This window comes from Euleptes europaea, chromosome 17 (genome assembly GCF_029931775.1).
Source record: "Euleptes europaea isolate rEulEur1 chromosome 17, rEulEur1.hap1, whole genome shotgun sequence".
NCBI classification, from domain to species: Eukaryota; Metazoa; Chordata; class Lepidosauria; order Squamata; family Sphaerodactylidae; genus Euleptes; species Euleptes europaea.
Window position 1 is genome coordinate 47269742 of NC_079328.1, and position 24365 is coordinate 47294106.

The window sequence follows — 24365 nt, forward strand, 5'->3', positions numbered from 1 at the left end:
TCTTGGGTAAAGGTTTTGTCAAACATGCATGACTGGGATCTGTGGCAAAACCCAGTCGTCAATGGGCTGGCTGGGAAATGCAAAAGAGCTAATGTTCTTAGCTTCCTTGGTTTGCCAAATTATCAGTCAAGTGCCACAGGACTGTAGGTTTGGGGAAGAAGCCATCTTTCCCCATGTCATTTATCAAAATGCAAGAATGGTGGGAACATTCAGGTTCTGCACAGGGCTTAGAAGCCTCAGGAGGGTAAAGGTTTTGACAGTCATCCTAGAAAAATCCAGTGAAGCTGTTGTAGTGTGTGGTTTGTTGAACAACTGATGCTTGAACGGGGGAGATAAGGAATATTTCTCACACGTCTTTCAGGGGGAACTGGATCGGAGAAGCGCCATACAAACATGGCAGATCTTGCTCTGAGTGTCCACCTAGCTACGGAGGAGGATGCCAGAATAACCTGTGCCACAAAGGTATTTCTTTCTTTCTTTCTTTCTTTCTTTCTTTCTTTCTTTCTTTCTTTCTTTCTTTCTTTCTTTCTTTCTTTCTTTCTTTCTTTCTTTCTTTCTTGCTTGCTTGCTTGCTTGCTTGCTTGCTTGCTTGCTTGCTTGCTTGCTTGCTTCCTTCCTTCCTTCCTTCCTTCCATTAGGTGATGTGAAAGACCTCTGCCTGAGACCCTGGAGAGCTACTGCCAGTCTGAGTTGACAATGGGCAAAAACGCATGATCGCTTTAGCCTCCTTTATTCCCTGTTTCAGCCAGGATTCAGCCAGGATTGAACACACGTTTGGCGAAACGCATGCTTTCGATCCTGGCTGAAACAGGAAATAATGGAGGCTAAAGCGACCGTGCGTTTTCGCCCAATATTGACTTTGGTGGACCAAAGGTCTAATCCAGTGTAAGGCAGATTCATATGTGTTCATGAGTGATCCCACAGGTGATAGAAGGGGAGATGAAGTGTGAGGTGGTTGGTTTTCATGTCAGCCACATATGTAAATATCAAATGTAATTTTGGCTTCACTGGGACTAATGGAGATTGGCAAATGTGCCATGGGACATGATGCTTAAAATGATGACCACTGAGATGTGACTTTCTTTTTCTAGAAAAGAGCAAGAGTCCAGTAACACCGTAAAGACTAACAAAATTTCTGTTAGGCTGTGAGCTTTTGTGAGTCACAGCTCACTTCTTCCGATACAGGAAGCTCATACCCTACCAGAAATTTGGTTAGTCTTTAAGGTGCTACTGGACTCTTGCTGTTTACTTCTACTACAGACAGACTAAAATGGCTACCCATCATGGTCTTTCTTTTTCTAATCTGGGAAAAATGATGTCATGGGGAACTACGGTTCTGGGTTCAGGATAATGGAGATAGAACTGGAGGTACCCATCATCTGAAAGTCCTACTTAAGAGCTCTGAGGGCCATGTGGATGGCTGCTGTGAAATAACCAAAAGCCAGCTTATATCCACACATGGACACACAAAGCTACCTAATGGTCCATCAAAGTTAATATTGACTACTCAGACTGGCAGCAGCTCTCCAGTAGAGGTCTTTCACATTACCTACTACCTTATCCTTTAAACTGGAGATGCTGAAGATTGAACCTGTGACCTTCTGCGTGCCAAGCAGATGCTCTCCCACTGAGCAACAGCCCTTCCCTGATCAGATGGACCTTGGGATGAATCCCTTTGGTATGTCTGGCTCTCTTTTTGGGGGGCTAGCCCAAGCCAGGAATGGCCCACTTCCTTCCCTATTTACTTTATATTTCAAGCTTTCAACTAGACATGCACTTTTGTGTGATGTAACTGAATCTTTAACTTGCTGAAATTTTAATTGCACATCCACTGCCCAGCCTGGCTGCCTTGACCTTAAATATTCCCTTGCTTCTCTTTTGCAAAGATGACCGTTATGTGCAAAAGCCGGAGGTGGAGGAGACCAACGAAGTGGAGACGCCCCAAGTGACGGAGAACAAACATGTGTGGGTGCAAGAGAGGGTGACCAAACCCGCCAAGGAAAGGAAATCGTCTGCCACAACTTATATGAGTAAGAGAGCATCTTTGTCTCTCGAGATTCGGGATGGTTTGGGTTTTCATCTGCAAAGAGATGGTTGAATCGCTGCCTACATACCTTTTGGCACCGCTCAAGGGACTGCAGTCAAGAAGCTGGTGCAACTGAAAGGCTTTCAGGTGGTGTGGATGGAAGCCATGTGTGTTGTGGCATCAGTCTGGAGACTGCTTCCTCAAAAGGGGACCTGGCCCCAAACCTTGATCTTCTCGGCTTCCCTACCACTCATGGCTGTGGAAAAAGCCACCTTGGCTTGTGTGTATGTGCTGCTGTGTTTAGTACATGGAAGATCCCAGGTTCACTTCCTGGCATGTCCAGCTACAGGGTTTTAGCTCACAGGTATGGTGTAGGAAGAGTCAGTATGGTGTAGTGGTTACAGCATCAGGCTAGGAATAAGGAAACCCAGGTTCAAATGCCCATTCGGCTGTGAAGCCCAGTGGGTGACCAGGGGGGAGTCCAACGCTGTCAGCTTAGCTGGGTGGTTCTGAGGGAACAGTGACAGAAACAAGGACCACTTACTTGACCCTGAGCTCCTTGGCAAAAGCGAAGGGCAGACATGGGAAAGAGAAGAATAGGAAACAGCTTTGATGAAGATCTTGGAGATGTGCTGATACAGACACTTTGCATGTAGAAAGCATCTCTAGTAATACAGGATCTCAGAGAGCAAGTGATGAGAGAGACCTTTCTCTGCCTGAGACACTGAAGAGCAGCTGTCAGTCAGAGCAGTCAATATTAGGCTGACTATTTTCCCATGGGCAGCAGGCAAGTTCCCTCTTCTGGGCTCCAGACCACACTGCCTCTTAGCTCCAGCAGGTGTAAAGGGGCTGTGGAGTGAAGTAGCACAATGATGTATGCCTCTATGGTAAAAAACATGGAGAGGGACAAATTCCTAGAATACTGTGACTACCTCTGTGGGTGGGGGGAACCGTTCCCCACCCCTCAAAGGCTCTTCTTAGTTGCCAGCACTCTGCCAACAACCCTAGACTGATCTAGATGGGACCAGTGGTCTGACTAGGGTTGCCAGGTCTCCTCTTTGCCACCGGCGGGAGGTTTTGGGGGCGGAGCCTGAGGAGGGCGGGGTTTGGGGAGGGGAGAGGCTTCAAAGCCATAGAGTCCAATTGCCAAAGCAGCCATTTTCTCCAGGGGAACTGATCTCTATTGGCTGGAGATCAGTTGTAAAAGCAGGAGATCTCCAGCTAGTACCTGGAGGTTGGCAACCCTAGGTCTGACTAGGTAGAAGGCTGCTTCCTGTGTTCGTAGTGAGAGAGTCCATGCTTCACATGCAAAGGTGCCAGGCTTACCCCCACCTCTGGGCATTTCCAGCTAAAGGACCTTCAGTTAAGTGGTGTTACAAAAGATCTTGGAATGCTGCTGGAAGAATAAACAATATAGAGTCGGGTTGCCAGCTTTGGGTTGGGAAATGCCTGGAGATTTTGTGGGTGGAGCCTGAGGAGGGCGTGGTTTGGGGAGGGGGAGGGACTTCAATGAGGTATGATGCCATAGAGTCCACATTCCAAAGGGGCCATTTTCTCCAGGTGAACTGATCTCTATCATCTGGAGATCAGTTGTAATCCCAGGAGATCTCCAGCCACCACCTGGAGCTTGGCAACCCTAATATAGAGTGAGGTTGACCAGATGTCTGATTTGGTGCAGCATTTATGTTCATCTGCCAGAGCACATCTGGGCTCACATGCACGTATCTTCATCATTTTCCAGCACAAGCCCTCAAGTGCGACACCAAAATGAGGGACAGATGCAAAGGATCGACCTGCAACAGGTAGCTGAGCTCCTCCCCTTTCTGTCTTTTCCTGATTCACTTAAGGTTGCCAGCTCCAGGTTGAGAAATTCCTGGAGATTTGCGGGAGGGGGCTGGGGAGGCGGAGCTCAGCAAGGTATAATGCCATAGAGTCCACCCTCCAAAGCAGCCAATTTATCTAGGGGAATTGATCTCTGTAATCCGGTGATCTGTTGCGATTCCACATGATCTCCAAGCCCCACCTGGAGGCTGGCAACAACTTTACTGGGCAAACAGGTCTTGGCCTTGGCACAAATACTTAAAGACCTTTTCACACTCAAGAGCTTTGTTTTCCTTGTTATAATGCTAGGGTTTCCAGCTCCCGGTTGGGAAATACCTGGAGATTTTGGGGGTGGAGCCTGAGTAGGGTGGGGTTTGGGGAGGGGAGGGACTTCAGTGTCATAGAATCCAATAACCATTTTCTCCAGAGGAACTGATCTCTATTGGCTGGAGATCAGTTGTAATAGCAGGAGATCTCCTGCTAGTACCTGGAGGTTGGGAACCCTATATGATGCAAGCTCAAAGGGCTAGGCAGACTCCCTTTCTCCATGAAATAAGCCTCTGGGGGGTCTTCGGCGTGCAAATGATGTAGCCAGGCTTGGCAAAGAAGGGGAGCAACAAAGTGCTCGACACGGTTTTGCCACCGTCAGCACCAGTCTTTCTGCATTTCTCTCTCTGCCACGGTGGTGTTTACTTGTCTCGCCTGGACCATCATTAGAAAAGTTGCCTCTGCCCAGCCTGGTTAAGACCTGGCTGAAATGGGTTTTTTTTCCTGCTTAAGTACAGTACAGTTTATCACTTTGTGGGGAGGAAAAGAAACAACTCTGACCCAAACCAAACATTGGCCAGGGTCTTAAAGAGAACGCTGTTTGCAAATGTAGAGTGGCGGCATTTCTCTCTCTCTCTCTCTCTGCATCAATGTCTGCTTCCCCCCCCCCTTTAAAAACATAGTAGTTGAAACGAGGTTAGCAAATCCATCGTCCAGAGCAAAAGTTGTAAAATTCCCCTTCTCTCCCCATGATATAACCTGGTGGTTTTCCAAGTTTCTGTCTTCAGGGAGGGAACATCCCCCTCTCTCCCCCTTGGCTGCTCAGCTACTGAACTCTACAGTCTTGCAAAAGAAGTTGAGACAAGTTTAAGGGTTCACACCTGGGCTTCAGTTCAACCTGACACTGGCATGGCAAAGCACACAGCCCCTGCGAGACTTTGCAGTCATATAGCATGGATAGAGGCCCAGTTTAAACAAGGTGTCCCATGTGAGTGCGAAGTCCTGCAGGAGAGTGGTTTTCCCTTGCCAGGATCACATTTAAACCATTCCTGGGTTCCCAATGTGGTGTCCATGGGGGGCCATGGTACCTGCTGATGTAGGGTTGCCAGGTCCGTCTTAGTCACCTGTGGGAAGTTTTTGGGGTGGAGCCTGAGGAGAGCAGGGTTTGGGGAGGGACTTCGATGCCAAAGAGTCCAATTGCCAAAGCAGCCATTTTCTCCAGGTGAACTGATCTCTATCGGCTGGAGATCAGTTGTAATAGCAGGAGATCTCCAGCGAGTAACCCTATGCTGATGCCTGGGTGGGGCCAGGTGGGGCTTTTGCCCAACAAGGCTTCTAACTGGCCAAAATTCAAAATGTTGTTTTGACAGCAGCTGCCACCACAGCACAAGGATCTACACTGTGATAGTGAAGGTTAGCTGTGGCAGCCATTTGGTCACTTGGCTGCGGCCATAGCACTGAGTCAGAATTCAAAAGATGTCCACTGGCTCAAAATGGTTGGGGACCCCTGGGTTACAGACCAGACAGACTCTGTATCCCTCCAGTTGAGGCTAAAGACAAGTCTCGGGTCTGACGAACTGAACCATCATGACTTTAACCTGTTTCTTTAACTAGATACCTGTGTCCTGCTGGTTGCTTGAACCACAAGGGGAAAGTGTTTGGGACTTCCTTCTATGAAAGTGTAAGCAGACGCGTTCGAGGTTTCTGCGGAAGAAGAAGAGTCCTTGGCATGTGCCTGAAAGTCCCCTTAGGGCGAATCTGCTTTTGTGACTGTGATTAATTACACACTGTTCAGGGGACGTGCTCTTGAATGGGTCGGATTCAGTTGAGTTTAGTAGGGGGCCTCTCTGGGGTAAGGTTGCCAGATCCTAATTCTATCAGTAAACTTTGCTTTTCTGAGTAATTAGGAATAGGCTGGCCAACTCTGGGTTGTGGAAAATTCCTGGAGATTTTAGAGGGGAAAGGCTAGGGAGGAGGGGTTTGGAGAAGGGAGGGACCCTCATGGAGAATAATGCCATAAAGCCCCACCCTCCAGAGCAGCCCTTTTCTCCAGGGGAACTGATCTCTGTATTGTGGAGATCAGTTATAATTCCACGAGATTGCCAGGTCTCACCTGGGGGGGCGGTTTTGGCAGCCATAATTGGGAATAAAAATGCTGGAACTCCCTGTGCTATTAATCTGCATCTGAATCAAGCAGGGCCAGGGGCCTTCCGAGGTCACACCAAGCAACACCATCTAGGGTTGCCAACTCTTTGTTGATACTGAATTAATTTAGTATCATTTGAAATATTGCATCGTTTCTTAAATTACTGAAAAACCTCGTGCACGTTAGCAAGTTTAAAAAAAAAAGTTCTCTAGACCATTGCTTTGTATTTCAGCTTTAGAGAGAGCCAGCGTGGCGTAGTGGTTAAGAGCGGTGGTTTGAAGCGGTGGACTCTGATCTGGAGAACTGGGTTTGATTCCCCTCTCCTCCACATGAGCAGTGGAGGCTAATCTGGTGCACTGGATTTGTTTCCCTGCTCCTCCACATGAAGCCAGCTGGGTGACCTTGGGCTAGTCACAGCTCTCTCAGCCCCACCTACCTCACAGGATGTCTGTATGTTGCGGGGAGGGGAAGGGAAGGTTATTGTAAGCCGGTTTGAGTCTCCCTTAAGTGGTAGAGAAAGTCGGCATATAAAAACCAACTCTTTTTCTTCTTCTAGAGTATTTTAAAACTCAATGAACTGCCACTAGCACTGGCGACACCCCTGATTGGTCACTCTGGAATAAATGTATTGGGGATTTCAGGCTCAGGATGATCCCAAAGCTGGCCACATTTCAGGCTTGCCGTTTAGGACCATCTTTGCCAACCACGCCGTTAAGCGTTCTTTCTTCTGAACTTCTCTCTTGTAGTCGTCCAGCTTATGCAGGGCTGCCATTCATTCTGGGATGCTGGATAACCGAGGAGGCCTGGTCGACATCACCCGGAGGGGCAGGGCCGACTTCTTTGTGAAGTCGGCGAGGAACGGGGTTCAATCTTTAAGGTAATTTGCTCACGGAAAGGATAATCGAAGCCATGTGCCTCCCTTGGGTGTTGAGGAGATCAGATGTCAGCCTCAATCTGCCGCTGCCGTGCCAGTGGGCGTCCCCGTTTGCCGAGCGACTCGGGAATCGTTCCAGTGGGTTGCTTGGCAGACTCTCCGATCGGCAAGCAAGAAGCCTTTGAGGATGTGCTGAGTCATGATTGTGTGGCTACGACTCAGCTGCTGTTTGGCCCCTTGTGCTGAAAAAGCGTCATTGTTGGACCTCGGACAAAATCTCCACGAATGGAAGGAAGTTTTATCAGGGGAGCAGGACTTCTCCCCAGTGCCGGTTCCAGGTTTGGGGAGGCCCTGGGGAGACAGTGCCCAGGGGCCCCCCTCTGCCCATCCTGCCTCCCTTTCCACTAGGGTTGATACCAAGTAATGGCAGGCAATTGCCCACCAGTTAAGGGGGCTATGTGTGGCCCCTCAGCTGGCCGGCAGACAGAAGCAGGCCACGAGAAAGCAACACTCTAGCACATTCTTCCAAAAACTATAGAGTTTTGCTGTCACTTCCAGGTTTACCCCAGAAGTGACGTTATTGTGCCAATCACACACACACCCCAGCCCCACCACAATGAAACTCCCGCCGGTGGCAAGAGGGGGCAACCCTACTTTCCACCCATCCACCTTTGTATGTGTCCACTGACTGTGAGTCCATCCCCTTCTCACAAGCCCTCCCACCACCTGCGCTTACTCACAGCCTCTGGGTCTACATTCATGCTCTTTCCCCAACAGCGCTGGCTGGTGTGTGCAGCTAGGGTTGCCGCCGGGTCCCTCCTGGCAACTGGCAGGAGAGGTTGGGAGGTGGGTTCAGGAGGCAGCGATCAGCGCTGTTGTGTGATGACATCACTTCCGGTGCTGTGCAGAGACACCAGCATTGCACCAAGGGGACACTCTAGCACTTGACTCCGAAACTCTACAGTTTCCGTATCTCTATCTCTCTCCATCCATCCATCCATCTATCCATCTATCCATCCATCTATCCATCTATCCATCTATCTATCCATCCATCCATCCATCCATCCATCCATCCATCCATCCAAACCATGGCTTCTTCTTTTCCTGCTATGACACATCAATATGGTTTTTGAATGCATGCCTCATTTTTAGGCAGCCTGCTCATTCGTTTTTTCCTCTTTTGTGTTTCACAGTAAATTCAAACCTTCGAATTCTTTCGTTCTTTCGAAAGTCACAGGTAAGTCTTTTAATGGGGGTAGGGGGTATTCTCATCGAGCAGTAGACATTCAGAGTTCTTGTGGATGATTTCAGGCAGAGAGAATTCTTGCAATTTGACACTGGAAGGAGTGACATGATCCTCAGTTTGAATAATCAACATACTGGCCCACAAGGCCATGAGCTAGGGTTGCCAGCTCTGGGTTGGGAAATATCTGGGGATTTTGGGGGTAGATCCTGAGAAGGGTGGGGTTTGGGGAAAGGAGGGACTTCAGTGAGGTATCATGCCGTAGAGTCCACCTTCCAACACAGCCATTTTCTCCAGGTGAACTGATCGCTGTCTCCTGGAGATCAGTTGTAATAGCGGTAGCGTTGCCAGGTCTGGGTTGGGAAATACCTGGAGATTCTGGGGGTGGAGCCTGAGGAGGGCGTGTTTTGTAAAGGGGAGGGACTTCAATGCCATAGAGTCCAATTGCCAAAGCGGCCATTTTCTCCAGGGGAACTGATCTCTGTCGGCTGTAAATCAGTTGTAATAGCGGGAGATCTCTAGCCACCACTTGGAGGTTGGCAACCCTAATAGTGGGAGATCTCTGGCCATAGTTGGAAGTTGGCAATCCTAGTGAAACATCTGGCTAACATACCCTTAGTTGCCGTGTACAACCAAAACTTCTCTTGGTGGATAACCTTTTCAGCCCTTCCTGCCTACCCTCTGCCCTCTGTTAACATCTGCCTGAAATGCATTAACAGCTGGCTAGAGCAGCTTCTGTTCCAAGAACTTTCACAGTACTGGACTATCTGACTCTTAGGTGATCTTAACCTTTGCCACATTCTCATTTGGCTTTTCTGCAAGTCTATATGCATCCTTTCTGTGAAATGGTTTTCAGGCTGAGTTGGTTTCTCATCTGCAAAACAAGGCTCAGGGTAACCTCCCTTGCAGAGCTGTTGCATATTAAAATTGCTGTTTTCGTGATGAATAGCAGCCAAGTGCCTAGTTACCCAGTCGGACTCTCAAAATTTAAAGTATCCAGGTCCAAAATGCATCTTGCAATTTACTTTGAACTGAAACGATGTCTTCCTGTTGCAGAAGAGAGAGAAAAAACTGAAGAGGTTTGTTTTTGCAAGTATATGAAAGAGATAATTTTCATAATTCTTGCAAGGCAAGAAATCTCGGGGAAAAACAGGAATGACATTGTTTTTCCAGCCATTCGGTTCTGATCCAGGCAAAATATAGTATTTTTGCCAGACCTCTCTTAGCCTGAACAAAGGCATTAGAGTTGAGGAACCAGTAGAATCAAAGGCCTTTGAAAGTAAGAAATTTGACTTAAAACCTGGCAGGTGGAAGAGCCAACAAAATTATAAATGACATTTTCAGGAAAGGAAGAGGCCCTTCAAAACAAGAGGCCATTTCAAAAAGTCTTGAATGGTTTTTTTCTCTATAAATGAAGGGATCTTCTTGCAATTCAGCAATTTCCTATAAGGGGGGAAAAAACACTTGCAATTTGTCTTTTGTGCAAACGGTTTGGGCTGAATCTGGTAGCCAATGTGCAGTATCACATTGATTGTTGATTGTTTTAAATTGTCCTGGATGACGCTGATTGTTGAGGGGTTGATTGTTTTAAATTGTCCTGGATGCATTTAAGAAACCCTAGGCATCTAGTTAGTTTTCTTATAGAGGTACACTCCAGTATTGCTTTAGGTTCAGTCTGGGTATAGTACACAAGTAAATAGTATTCAAGAACCTCTGCTTTTATTTTAAGCATTTAATTTTTCTATTTTAAGTTAAAGCATAACTGTTATGTTCTTAACAAAGTGTTCCCTTGCAACTAGTGGGCCCAATGGTTGACTCTTCCATGTCTTTTCACAGTGCAGACTCTGGATTGTTACACCACGGTGGCAGAGCTCTGCCCATTCAAGAAACCAGCTGCTCATTGCCCTAGGTAAATAGTCTCGTAAACTTTAGTGTTAGGGTTGCCAGCTCCAGGTTGGGAAAGTTGGAGATTTTGGGGGCGGAGCCTGAGGAGGGCATGGTTTGCAGAGGGGAGGGTCTTCAATGCCATAGAGTCTAATTGCCAAAGCGGCCCTTTTCTATAGGGGAGCTGATCTCTGTCACCTGGAGATCAGTTGTAATAGCGGGAGATCTTCAGCCACTACCTGGAGGATGGCAACCCTATTTAGAGTGGCAACCTCTGGGAAGTGTGATAGTTTAGTAGTACAGCACACCTAGGGTTGCCAGGTCCCCCACGGCCATGGATATGTGTTTGTGGGTATTTGTATATCACTTCTTTGCCTTCAAGAAAAACAATTGATTGTCCAGAGGAGGGCAACAAAGATGGTGAGGGGTCTGGAGACCAAGTCCTATGAGGAAAGGTTGAAGGAGCTGGGTATGTTTAGCCTGAAGAGGAGAAGACTGAGAGGGGATATGATAACCATCTTCAAGTACTTGAAGGGATGTTATATGGAGGAGGGTGCCGAGTTGTTTTCTGTTGCCCAAGAAGGTCGGACCAGAACCAACGGGTTGAAATTAAATCAAAAGAGTTTCCGTCTAGACATTAGGAAGAATTTTCTAACAGAGCGGTTCCTCAGTGGAACAGGCTTCCTTGGGAGGTGGTGAGCTCTCCTTCCATGGAGGTTTTTAAGAAGAGGTTAGATGGCCATCTGTCAGCAATGCTGATTCTGTGACCTTAGGCAGATCCTGAGAGGGAGGACATCTTGGCCATCTTCTGGGCATGGAGTAGGGGTCACTGGGGGTGTGGGGGGGGAGGTAGTTGTGAGTTTCCTGCATTGTGCAGGGGGTTGGACTTGATGACCCAGGTGTTCCCTTCCAACTCTATGATTTTTTGAAATAAAGATGCCACATTTAATGAGGAAGTCCTTCAGAGGTGACTGGCATGAAAACAGATCCTACAGGATGTGGGGATCGCGTGGGGGGAGGGGAACTCACTTCTAAGCAGTGATATGGAAGGGCCAATTTTTCTCTGTTATATTTTTCTGCAGAAAATGTTGGATTTCTAAACATCTGTTGTTTCATCAAATCATCAGCACAGTGAGAGGCTATCATTAAATCCAACCCGTTTCAAAGGGGAAATTAACACACATACTATTTAAAATGCAGCAAATGTGTGCTGTTGGATGATCTCCTAAGCAGCTGGCAACTGGAGAAACCTTTTCGATATTTGTACAGAACGCCAAATTAACACACACCAGTTTTTGTTTAATACATATAATTTGATGTGGGAAATCACACCCCCATTGATTGGCACTGGAAACTATTCCAGAAAATGTTCCACAGCAAAAAATTTCCAGAAAACTCACTAATTCTGAATAAACATGCAGAGGATTAGGTTGTAAAACTGCCATCCCAAAGCCTGCACCCCTTGGAAGGAAATCCCCATTGGTTGAGCTCCCCTTTGCAAAATAGGCTATTGCATAAGGAATACATGTTTTTTTTCTCTTTTGGATAGAAAATCAATATCCATTCCTTGTTGTTACTGCTGTTTTTAGGTCCTACTGTCCAGCGTACTGCAAAGAAGAGCCTTCCTATTGGGCACCGGTATACGGCACAAATGTTTATGCGGATGTGAGTATTCATCTCTCCTTCCTACTTGGCAAAATGGGTTATTCCAGAATAGTGGAACCACTGTGCTATTTTGGGAGACTGCACTTCTCCGAGGCTTTTCTGAATTACACAAGATGGTGGGCACGGTCTACAGCCTGGCCACCTATTGTATTAGTCCAAATTATTATTATTATGATTATTATTTATATTATTATTATTATTATGATTATTTCCCATTTATGTGTTTTTTATAATTGCTGTTTTATTTGTATTGGTTTTATTGTGTTTATATGGCTGCCTTATTTATATTGCAAGCTGTCTTGACTTCTGCATGGATGGATGGATGGATGGATGGATGGACGGACGGATGGACAGATGGATGAACAGATGGATGAACAGATGGATAGATAGATGATAGATAGATAGATAGATAGATAGATAGATGATAGATAGATAGATGATAGATGGATGGATGGATAGATGGATAGATAGATAGATAGATAGATAGATAGATAGATAGAATAAGATAGATAGATAGAATAAGATAGATAGATGGATGGATGGAATAAGATAGATGGATGGATAGAATAAAATAGGCACAAGTAACTGACTGTAGTGCAGAACTGCAGTATAAGCTCTGCTCATGACCTGAGTTCGATCCCAACGGAAGTTGGTTTCAGGTAGCCGGCTCAAGGTTGACTCAGCCTTCCATCCTTCCAAGGTCGGTAAAATGAGTACCCAGCTTGCTGGGGGTAAAGGGAAGATGACTGGGGAAGGCACAGGCAAACCACCCCGTAAACAAAGTCTGCCTAGTAAACGTCAGGATGTGACGTCACCCCATGGATCAGGAATGACCTGGCGCTAGCACAGGGGACCTTTACTTACTTAACTGACTGTTGCAAATTCTGAAGGCTGTCACAAAGAAACGCTGGGGGGGAAAAGCTGGAAGGGGTCTTAGAGCCTTTTTGCTGCCCAATTTGTATCTATTCTTCCCGTATCTATCTCTCCTTCAGCATCTTACTGTCCCTGCTCTTTTCCTTACCAATCCTTAGAGGGAAAATTGGCCCATAAAGGAGAAAGAAGAAATCCCGTCCACCTGTCTCTGCTGTCTGTAATCTCCTCTAGCTTTCCTGTCCCGTCTCCTGTCCCCACCACGTTTCTCTTTTTGTGTTCAGGGCAATTTCAGAATTCTCAGCAATCACTCAAGGATACTTTTGATGCAAAGACCTTAACATCTAGCTAGGCTCCTCCCATAGAAAAAATCCCTCGCTTAGCAGAAGGGAACCATTGGATCCAGCTCAAGGAAAATAACTGATTACCTGGCTTTGTCAACCACCTTCCATTCTGTGGGATATAGTAGGTGGACTTTGCTCTTGTGATGGGGTCCTAGCTGATTTCCTCATATGGGCTTTAAGGAATTCTGTCCCCCTTCGCCAAGCTCATTTGCCTTGGGAAGATTTTTGACCTTCACATGTAGTATGCCTGACTTCCAGGACAGTAAGGTTTTGTTGTATTGGAATACTGCTAAGTGAAGTCCAACAGCCTAACTTTTTGGACAGGTCTTGAATAAAGTAAGACGGAATATTGCTAAAACTGATCTACCATTGCGACAAGGCTCTGTAGGAGGTAGCAACTAGAAGAATAACAGCTGGTTTTTGTGCCCTGCTTTTTCTCTACCTTGAAGGAGTCTCAAAGTGGCTTACAATCGCCTTCCTTTCCCCTCCCCACAACAGACACCTTGTGAGGTAGGCGCGGCTGAGAGAGTACGGAGAGAACTGTGACTGGCCCAAAGCCACCCAGCAGGTTTTATGTGGAGGAGTGGAGGAACAAACGCGGTTCACTAGATTAGAGTGCCGCTTCTAACCGCTACACCTCACTGAGGACATGGCTTATAGCTAGGGTTGCCAGGTCCCTCTTCGCCACCAGTGGGAGATTTTTGGGGCGGAACCTGAGGAGGGCAGGGGTTGGGGAGGGCAGAGACTTCAATGCCATAGAGTCCAATTGCCAAAGTGGCCATTTTCTCCAGGGGAACTGACCTCTATTGGCTGGAGATCAGTTGTAATAGCGGGAGATCGCCAGTTACTACCTGGAGGTTGGCAACCCTACTTATAGCTCTACAGAGTTTTGTTTTTAGAACCTCTTTGGTGCGCTTTTGTCTCTAAGGATCAGGAGCTCTTTTCTGGGCTGGGGCCCTTGGAGCAGCACGAAAGTATCTTGCATCCTTTCCAACAAAATCAGAAGTTATTTTAGCTTGCCGAGACCTTGGGAAAGGTATGTTTTGTAAGAACAGAGGTCAACAAAGTTTTGGAAATGCCCTAGAAGCCAAGATGCTTGTAACCAGTGGCAAAATAACGAGACCACAAACATGTCCAAGATTTTAAAACGTGCTGGGAAAAGAGAAGGCCCAGGCGGCAGAGCCGGATCATCAAAGCCAGATGACCTGCAGCTTGACCTGAGGTTGGTTTCCAGAGCAGAAACGGCACTTGGCAACTCGGCAGGGAGCACGGCATGGTCAACTACTTCAAAAATAGACCGGGGAAGGGGGGAGGAAGACAGAAACCCATTGGAACATGGAGACCCCCAATGCTCCTTCGTGCACTGCAGATCTTCGCTGGCTTGGCTTTCGTAGAGAAGGATAAGGAACAGCCTAGCTGTAAAACAAGAGATATTCCACAAAAAAGCACAGGCAAATTCCATCATGGTCACGAAACGCTGCGTTGTTATAGAAATTTCAGTGGTAGGGTTGCCAACCTTCAGGTGGGGACTGGAGAACTCCCGGAATTACAACCGATCTCCAGACCAGACAACAGAGATCAGTTCCCCTTGGGGTTTCCAACCTCCTGGTACTAGCTGGAGATCTCCTGCTATTACAATTGATCTCCAGTTGATAGAGATCACTTCCCCTGGAGAAAAGGGCCGCTTTGGCAATTGGAGTCTATGGCATTGAAGTCCCTCCTCTCAAACCCCGCCCTCCTCAGGCTCAACCCAAATAATCTCCCACCAGTGGTGAAGAGGGACCTGGCAACCCTAGTTCCCCTGGAGAAAATGGCTGCTTTGAAAGATGGACTCTATGGCATTATACATAGGGTTGCCAGGTCCCTCTTTGCTATCAGTGGCAGGTTTTGGGGGCAGAGCCTGAGGAGGGTGGGGTTTGGGAGGGGAGGGACTTCAATGCCATAAGGGTCCAATGGCCAAAGCGGTCGTTTTCTCCAGGCGAACTGATCTCTATCGGCTGGAGATCAGTTGTAATAGCAGGAGATCGTCTGCTATTACCTGGAGGTTGGCAACCCTGATTACACACCACTGAGGTCCCTTCCCAAACCCTGCCTTCCCCAGGCTCCACCCCCAAATCTCCAGGAATTTCCCAGCCTGGAGTTGGCAACCCTAGTGGTGGCTTTCTGGCTTGAAAAAGGCAATGAAGTGCTCTGTGGTTTCCCGCCTGCTGCTTTCGGAAGGCAGGCATCGGGCTCCTTGAGAAGGCAGAGGATGCTGTGAAATGACCCTGGGAGAAGTTCTCTTCTGTAAAGGTCAGGAACGACATGCACAGCCCACTGGCTCTTGCAGCGGAACAAAATCTTCAGTGCTGTGCTGCCACTGGTTCTTTTCAACTTCTTAGAAAGATGCCAGCAAACTGTCTGAGTCAGAATTCCAGTGGGCACGGAAGGTGACTGTTGGGAATGCAGAATAAATCTCAGGAGAAACAAGGCAGGAACACGGGTAGATTTCATTTGCAGGAAACCCTGGAGCCTTTCCCCTTCCCCTAACAATGGTGATTAAGTAAGCTCTGGGAACTGTGAGGTGGGAACAGGCCATCTTATATCTAATAGTCAAGTATGGACTAATCTATAGATACTTAAACCCAGAGATTGGGGCCACGCTGACTGTAAATGGATAGATCATGATGGGTAGCTGTGTTAGTCTCTCACTAGCAGTAGAAAAGAGCACTTTTCCAGGAGCACCTTAAAGACTAACAAAATTTCTGGCAGAGTATGAGCTTTCATGAGCCATGGCTTACTTCTTTTCTACTGTAAACTAATAGTTCTGCAAACTTGGGAGACCCCCCTCCAGGTTTGCAGAAAAATCTGAAAACAAACAAACAAAACATGGAGGGGGGTTAAATCTCCCCAAGCATGTCATCTGTGCAAGTGCAGTCAAAGCCATCCAGGTGTTGCTAAACACGAATCCAGAAAATGTCAAAATGCACCGAAATGCACAGTGACCTCTGACGGTCAGAAAATGCATGCATAATCAAAGCAATGCCCCAAAGTAGTTGGCGGGGTGACCGTGAGGAAACAGCCATGCATAAATGGCCTATGGCATTATATGTTGCTCAGGTTCCTCCCCTCCCCAAACGCCATCCTCCTCAGACTCCGCTGCCAAATCTCCAGGAATTTCCCAGCCCAGAATTGACAACCCTACCTGCAGCCTTCTCCATAGAACATTCTAGCTGCGGTGTCAAGGAGTTCCACAGGTCAGGGGTCAGTACACAAGAGGCCCACTGCATTGGGCCTCTGATGCTGATAACTTGGACCAAGGACATTTTGCATGTCCGGTTTCAGACAGCAAAGCACCAATTCAGCTACTGAGCACTGAGTCCGAGGGCAGCCAGGAGGCTCCAGCAGGCAAGGTGCATATGAGAGCAGGGAGCCTTATCTTTCCAAGCCATGAGAGAGCTTTTTAAAGTTCTCTGGCCACAGGGCATCCTGAGCGGGGGGGGGGGGAAATCCCTGGGAGATGCAGCCTTCCTCTGTACGCAGGGCGGGACGTGCATTTCCCAGTCCACGCTCTGGAACATTAATGAGGTGAGAGAGAGCTTTTCGGTGGCAAGATCAAAAGCGGCTCTGTCTCTTGCCGTCTGCGAGGCAATTAGCCGGGGCTGAGAGTTCCTGTAGGTGGAAAACTTGCACGATGAAGCTGACTTGGGGGATCGAAAAAAGCACCTATGGAAAACACCGGGCCGAGTTGCAGATGCCGGGGGGAGATTCTCTTGCATCCAGCCGGCTTGGCGTCAGAAGGGCTCAGCAAGGCCTTCCTGGGAAGGGCATTCCCTGCTGCTGAGGCTGTTAGGGTGGCCAACCTCCCGGCGGGGCCTCAAGATCTCCCAACGTTACGCCTGATCTCCGGAGATCAGTTCCCCTGGAGAATATGGCCGCTTTGAAAGGTAGACTGCATGGCGTTAGATGGCACATATTCCTCCCTGGTATTCCTTGGAGGTTTCCCATCCTCCCCACAACAGACACTTGGTGAGGCAGGTGAGGCTGAGAGAGTTCAGAGAGAACTGTGACTAGCCCAAGCACCCAGTGGGCTTCATGTGGAGGAGTGGGGAATCAGACCCGGTTCACCAGCTTAGAGTCCGCCACTCGTTAGGGTTGCCAGGTCTCTCTTTGCAACTGGCTGGAGGTTTTCTTGGGCACAGCCTGAGGAGGGCGGGGTTTGGGGAGGGGAGGGACTTCAATGCCATAGAGTCCAATTGCCAAAGCAGCCATTTTCTCCAGGTGGACCGTTCTTTATCAGCTGGAGATGTATTGTAATAGCGGGAGGTCTCCAGCTAGTACCTGGTGGTTGGCAACCCTGCCGCTCATGTGGAGGAGTGGAGAATCAAACCCAGTTCTCCAGATTAGAGTCCATCACTCTTAACCACCACACCACACTGGAGGAGGCTAAAATAGAGGTTGGAGGGAGAAAGGCTCATTACAAAGAACATCTGACTCTCTGGAAGTCCTTTCAGATCATTACAGTGTTTTCTACAAAGGGAGGAAATTGCTTCCTGCCCTTTCCCCAGGAATTCTCACCATCAAACGGATTTGCAGTTTACTAATGAAGATAAGGGGCTCCTCTTAACAGCCAGCGTTCAGGAGCCTTTCAAGTCTAGGGGTCAGGGGGAGAAAAGGGTGTGTGTTAGCCATATACCGGTGGAAATTATCAGCAGGCAGCAAATTCCAGACCGTACACCAGGAAGAGAGGCTTCCTCGTGAATGGGGTGTTATAGAACAGCCAGGCTTGGTCGCTTGAGGGCAGTTTTTTTTTTAAAGTCATTTTTGTTCTTAGATATTTTGCCCTACCTAAAAAAAAGGATATTGCAGAGCTTGAGAAGATGCAGAAAAGAGCAACGAAAATGATCAGGGGACTAGAGCAACTGCCCTAAGAGGAGCGGTTAAAACTCTTAGGGGTGTTTAGCTTGGAAAGAAGGTGGCTAAGGGGAGACATGATAGATGTCTATAAAATTATGCATGGTTTGGAGAGAGTGGACAGGGAGAAGATTTTCCCTCTCTCTCATAATACTAGAATGTGGGGTCATCTGCTGAAGGTGGAGGGTGAGAGATTCGAAATGACAAAAAGAAGCATTTCTTCACATGACACATAGTTAAATTGTGGAACGCCCTGCCCCAGGATGTGGTGATCACTGCCAACTTGGGAGGCTTTGAGAGGGAAGTGGACATGTTCATGGAGGAGAGAGGTATTCTTGGCTACTTGTAAAAACAGATACTAGTCATGATGCACACTTATTCTCTCCAGGATCAGAGGAGCATGCCTATTACATTAGATGCTGTGGAACACAGGCAGGATAATAATGCTGCTGCAGTCATCTTGTTTGTGGGCTTCCTAGAGGCACCTGGTTGGCCACTGTGTGAACAGACTGCTGGACTTGATGGACCTGGGTCTGATCCAGCAGGGCCTTTCTTGTGTTCTTATGTTCTTAGCATATTGACCACGTTCCCCTGTTCTCCGTGACCATATATAGAAAGCCAAAAAACGGAGCTGGCAACCAAAACTCTGAACCCTGCCAACACAGAGGCAGTGATGAATGTAAACAGGGAGAGACAAAAGCCGTCCTTTTATGGCCTGGGGTGCACAAGACAGGCGACGTGATGTATAGACTGTGTGGGTGATCTATACATAAATATGCTTGTGGCATGAACGCCTTTTGGCACCTGGAATACTATTGCGGTGGGGATTGGAACATTGAGACGGATAAATGGAGGGTTTTCTTCCTCTCCTGTTCGGAGAGGCGGCCCTGGGGTGAGCCTGCCATCTTCATTCCTCTGGAGCAGAGTCCATAAATCCTCCAGGACTCAGACTAGGCTTCTCTGGAGCTTGGTGTTCTCTGCTATTACTCAGTTTCCCAAACACTTGTGGAATGTAGTCATCCATCAATGGGATTCGTGCTCTTTAACGTCAGGCTTGACAGTTGGGGGCTAAGTAATGCAGGCCAGGAGAACAAATTCGCCATAGGTCTGAATTTCTGGGCACAAACAGTATACATTGGTGGTGGAAAGTGTCGTCAAGTTGCAGCTGACTTATGGAGACCTTGTAGGGTTTTCAAGGCCAAAGTCGAACAGAAAGGATTTGCCATTCCCTGTCCTGTGTAGCAACCCAGCGTGGTGTAGTGGTTAAGAGCGGTGGTTTGGAGCAGTGGACTCTGATCTGGAGAACCGGGTTTAATTCCCCACTCCTTCACATGAGGGGCGGATGCTAATCTGGTGAACCGGGTTGGTTTCCCCACTCCTACACATGAGGCCAGATGGGTGACCTTGGGCTAGTCACAGCTCTCTTAGAGCTCTCTCAGCCCTACCTACCTCACAGGGCGTCTGTTGTGGGGAGGGGAAGGGAAAGAGATTGTAAGCCAGTTTGATTCTGCCTTAAGTGGTGGGAAAAGTCGCCATATGAAAACCAATTCTCCTCCTCCTCCTCCTCCTTCTCCTCCTCTACCTCCTCCTCCTCTTTCTCCTCCTCCTTCTCTTTCCTTGGTTGTCTCCCATCCAGGGCCAACCCTGCTTAGTTTCCAAGATCTGATGAGATTGGGCTAGATTGGCACATCCAGGTCAGGGGTTCTAGAAATTGGGTATGGACTATTCGGTGGTTAGAATCTCCAAAAACTGAAGCCACTGAAATTATGAAGCTTCCATTTGCTGCATCAGACTGGGATACATAGAATCATAGAGTTGGAAGGGACCATCAGGCTCATCTAGTCCAACCCCCGGCACAATGCAGGAAATTCACAACTACTCCCCCTCACACCCCCAGTGACCCTTATAGATGGGGAAAAAACCTTCAGGATCCCTGGCCAATCTGGCCTGGAGGGAAATTGCTTCCTGACCCCAAAGTAGCAATCAGCATTACCCTGGGCATGTAAGAATGTACATGAAACTGCCCTATTCTGAATCAGACCATAGGTCCATCAAGGTCAGTATTGTCTACTCTGATTGGCAGTAGCTCTCCAGGGTCTCAGGTCTTTCACAGCATTTCTTACCGGAACGTTTTAAGTGGAGACGTGGGGGATTGAACCTAGGACCTTCTGCATGCCAAGCAGATGCTCTATCACTGAGCTATAGCTCCTTCTCTTAGTCGATATAGCTCAGCATTGTCTACTTCAAGTGGATGTGTCTCCCCAGGGTCTCAGGCAGCAGAGAAAGCTCTTTCCCAACACCTGCTGCCATCTTCTTCAACTGGAGGTGCCAGGGATTGAACTTGAAATCTTCTGTGTGCTCAACAGCCAGGGCTCCTTCTCAGGCATCGCTGATGAAACTGATATAGATTAATATTGAATCTGGATTCGCCAGGGTTCACTTTGGGAACCTGGTTATGAATGCCAGGGCTCAGCCCTGGAAGATGTAAAGCAATGACAGAGTCCTTCTGATTGTGTACAGAGTTTCTCATTGGTCACCAAGGAACCTCAGGGTACTCAGTGATGTTATATCCCTGTGTAATAAGTGATTGCTTCTCACTCTTTCAGAGTTCCAGCATCTGCAAGGCCGCAGTGCATGCTGGAGTCCTTACAGACGACGCCGGCGGTTATGTGGACGTGATGCCGGTGGAAAAGAAGAAATACTACAATGGTTCCCTGAAGAATGGGATCCAGTCAGAGAGGTAAGATGCTCATTCTTTTCCGTGCAGGGCTTTTGAAAGATCACTCTTCTGGGTGCTTCATGACCCTGTATTGGTGCCAAGATTACTTTTATTCTACGCTTACTTCAGAACAGAAGAAGAAGAAGACTTGGTTTTGATAGGCTGACTTTCTCTGCCAGTTAAGGCAGGATCAAACTGGCTTACAATCATCTTCCCTTCCCCTCTCCACAACAGACACCCTGTGAGGTAGGTGGGGCTGAGAGATCTCTAAGAGAGCTGTGACTAGCCCAAGGTCACCAACTGGCTTCGTGTGGAGGAGTGGGGAAACCAACCCAGTTCACCAGATTAGCCTCCGCCTCTCATGTGGAGGAGTGGGGAATCGAACCCGGTTCTCCAGATCAGAGTCCAGTGCTCCAAACCACCATTCTTAACCACTACACCAAAGCCCTGCTGGATCATACCAATAGTCCGTCTAGTCCAGCACGTCCGAGAACCGGTTTCTTAACAGGGCAGTGCTTGAACTTCAAAAGCCCAGGGAGAAGAGAAACCCTCAGTCCAGGGCCAGTTCTACGTGTTGTGGGACCCTGGGCAGAGAGTGCCCAGGGTCCCCTTGTGCCCACCACCAGGGCCCCTTTTTTGCCCACCCACTGGACAATGCCCCCTTGAGTCTTAGTGCAAAAGGCAGATTGTAAATAACATCAGTAAACAGCCATGCATCTCTTGTGTATCTTTGCCAACGTGTCCTAGGATCTCCAGTGCGCTTCAGATGCCAAGGGCCACCACCCTGCCATTCCTGTCTTTGGTTCCACTGAAGGGGCTGAGAAAATGCTTCTTGGCTGGCATTCTCCCTGCTCTTTGCAGTCCTCTGTAAGCCTTCGTTTTCCTCTGTCCTCAGGGGACAAGAAAATGCTGGGATTTTCTCAAGAGAACCAAGATCAGGACTTTTGAGACCTGGAGCTCTCAGGGCTAAGACTCACTTCGGAGAATCAGCTGTCCCTCTTTTTTTCCTCCCTCAAAGACAAAAATAGGAAAGAGCAAAGCCCCCTGAGGCGGGTTTTGAGAAATAGTGTTCAGAAGCAGAAGCTCTGAGTTGGAATGTCGAATGCAAATAAGAACCAAGAACCAGTGAATTGTAGTGGTTAAGAGTGGTGGTTTGGAGCGGTGGACTCTGATCTGGAGAACCGGGTTTGATTCCCCGCTCCTGTTGTTAACATTCTTGCTGAGATAAGAACATAACAACATAAGAAAGTCCAGCAGTCTGTTCACACAGTGGCCAGCCAGTTGTCTCTAGGAAGCCACAAACAAGATGACTGCAGCAGCACCATCCTGCCTGTGTTCCACAGCACCTAATATAATAGGCATGCTCCTCTGATATTAGAGAATAGTTATGCAGCATGACTAGTATCCATTCTAACTAATAGCCATGAATACCCCTTTCCTACATGAATATGTCCACTCCCCTCTTAAAGCCCTCCAAGCTGGCAGCCATCACCACATCCTGGGGTAGGGAGTTCCACAATTTAACTATGCGTTGTGTGAAAAAAATACTTCCTTTTATCTGTTTTGAATCTCTCGCTCTCCAGCTTGGTTTTATCTTCTTCTCTTTTTTTGCACAGCTGACTTATTGTGACCCCCATAGGGTTTTCAAGGCAAGAGATGTTCAGAGGTGGTTTTCCATTGCCTGCCTCCAGGGTCAAGGCTGAGAGTGTGTTTGGCCCAAGGTCACCCAGCAAGCTTCCATGGTAGAGTGGAGATTCAAACCTGGGTCTCCCAGATCCTAGTTCAGCATTTTAACAATACACCACCCTGGCTCTCTGATTTGATCTAAAACCTACTTATTTGTCTTTTTGACAGTTCACAGTTTCTGTAAATCTCTTCTCCAACATCACATTTCAAAGGAATCAACTTTCTTCCTGTCAGCTTCCTTCATAGTCCAGCTTTCAGACCCATACATAGTAATGGAGAATACTATGGTATGAATTATTGTGATCTTCGTCGCCAGCGACGCATCCTTACACTTTGCCAGACCAACAATCCCACCAAATAAAAGGCAGCTCTTCCACTTAGTGAGGGAGAAATGCCCCATGGTTTTAATTCTCTGTTCTCCTTTCCAGCTTAAAGAATCCAAGAGAAGGAAAGGCGTTTCGAATTTTTGCCATGAAACAGTAAATTTCCAGGAGAACAGTGGAAGGAGAACGTTGAAGTGTTTGGGAGAGGCGAGAAGATCAAGCACGGTGGAGTTTGTCACAGTACGACAAAAACCCTGTTATCCAAACTCTTCCTTCAGGGAAAAACAGAGCTAAAGGGGGGGAAATACCAGTCTGACAACCAATTGGCATTTTATTGGCATCAGCTCAGTCATGTACTATGTGTAATTTTCATGTTTAGGTCACCTGACAGTGGTTGTATGTTGAAAGGCAAAGGCAGAGAGCATTCAGCATCTCTCTCCCCATACAAGCTGCTTTGTCCAAAAATAGTGTTTTAAGTTTCATGGCACTGAGTGCTATTGAAACAGAGGTGGGAAAATGAGAAATGGCTGATGTTATGCAGAAGAACGACCAAGCTGGATGGTAAATTTTAATGTCAGCTCTAGAAATTGAGTCCCTCTTGATATTTTTCCATTAAAAAAAAGAATCCACCACTTGGGGAAATCTTGAACGGTCAACAATAGGATAAATTAGGTCAATTCAGTACAATGTCGAAACATTATGTGGTAACTGTTCTGGGGCTACTGGAAAGGACAGTGAACCTGTGGTACCTTTCTGGGCAGATGCGATTAAAAGAATGCAGCCTTAGGAAAGAGCACCTTTCCTGGAAATGGTGCGTTTCTATGCAACACACAGAAAATAAAGTTTAGCTGGGTTTGCTGGCCAAACCATGTCAAGCAGTTAGGAAGGTGGACGGTGTTCACTAGAAGTCAAAGAATCAGGACCTCTGTCTGGGCACATTTTGATTAATCGTATGTTAAGACAGTGTTGTTTTATTTCCAATTAAATGCAATTGATTTTATTCAGCGGTGCTGGTCATATCCTATATAAGCAATGCTCTCTAAAAGTTGGTCTTTATTTTGCTAGAACATTAAGTATTTTTACAAAGCATATTTCCTTTGCCTTATTTGTCTGTACAGATTTGGGCTTTATTATTTACACATATATATGTGTGTATTATTATTATTATTATTATTATTAAAAAGCCGATAGGGCTGGACTTGTTTTCTTGTATGCGATATATATGTAGATTACATGCAGATCCCAACTTTGTACTTAATGAATAGCATAAACTTCCATCCAGTTAATTCAGGGGGCTAGATGTTAGGAATGCTAGTGGCTAAAACTCTCATGTTTGACAGAATCTATAGCTGAAATCCAAAGGGGATGCTTATCATATTCTGGTGGAATTTTTGGCATCTTTTCTCAAGCGTCAGACTTCCAGGCTGTGTCACAAAGTGCCGTAGATTATAAATTGAACATGCAATATCTATTTATTTCAAGTGATCTTTTACCATGGTCAACATTGTCATGTTTTTTTTTTTCCTTTTAAACTGTAACACAAATGTTTAAACTGGTGCTCTGCAATCCAAGGGCTGTATATGAGCCATGCTTATTAACTGGTG

General features: G+C 47.2%; 1 protein-coding gene across 1 annotated transcript in view; it reads left to right on the top strand.

Moving 5' to 3' along the window:
• Positions 1-22981, top strand: part of CRISPLD2 (cysteine rich secretory protein LCCL domain containing 2) — a 54811-nt gene extending 31830 nt beyond the window's left edge. The window contains exons 6-15 of the mRNA XM_056862384.1: positions 362-462; positions 1887-2030; positions 3768-3828; positions 5729-5795; positions 7007-7137; positions 8328-8371; positions 10214-10286; positions 11851-11926; positions 20640-20773; positions 22867-22981. Of these exons, the coding sequence (XP_056718362.1) occupies positions 362-462; positions 1887-2030; positions 3768-3828; positions 5729-5795; positions 7007-7137; positions 8328-8371; positions 10214-10286; positions 11851-11926; positions 20640-20773; positions 22867-22921 (886 nt within the window). The 3' untranslated portion in view covers positions 22922-22981. The remainder of the gene's footprint in view (positions 1-361; positions 463-1886; positions 2031-3767; positions 3829-5728; positions 5796-7006; positions 7138-8327; positions 8372-10213; positions 10287-11850; positions 11927-20639; positions 20774-22866) is intronic.
• Positions 22982-24365: the final 1384 nt, after the last annotated feature.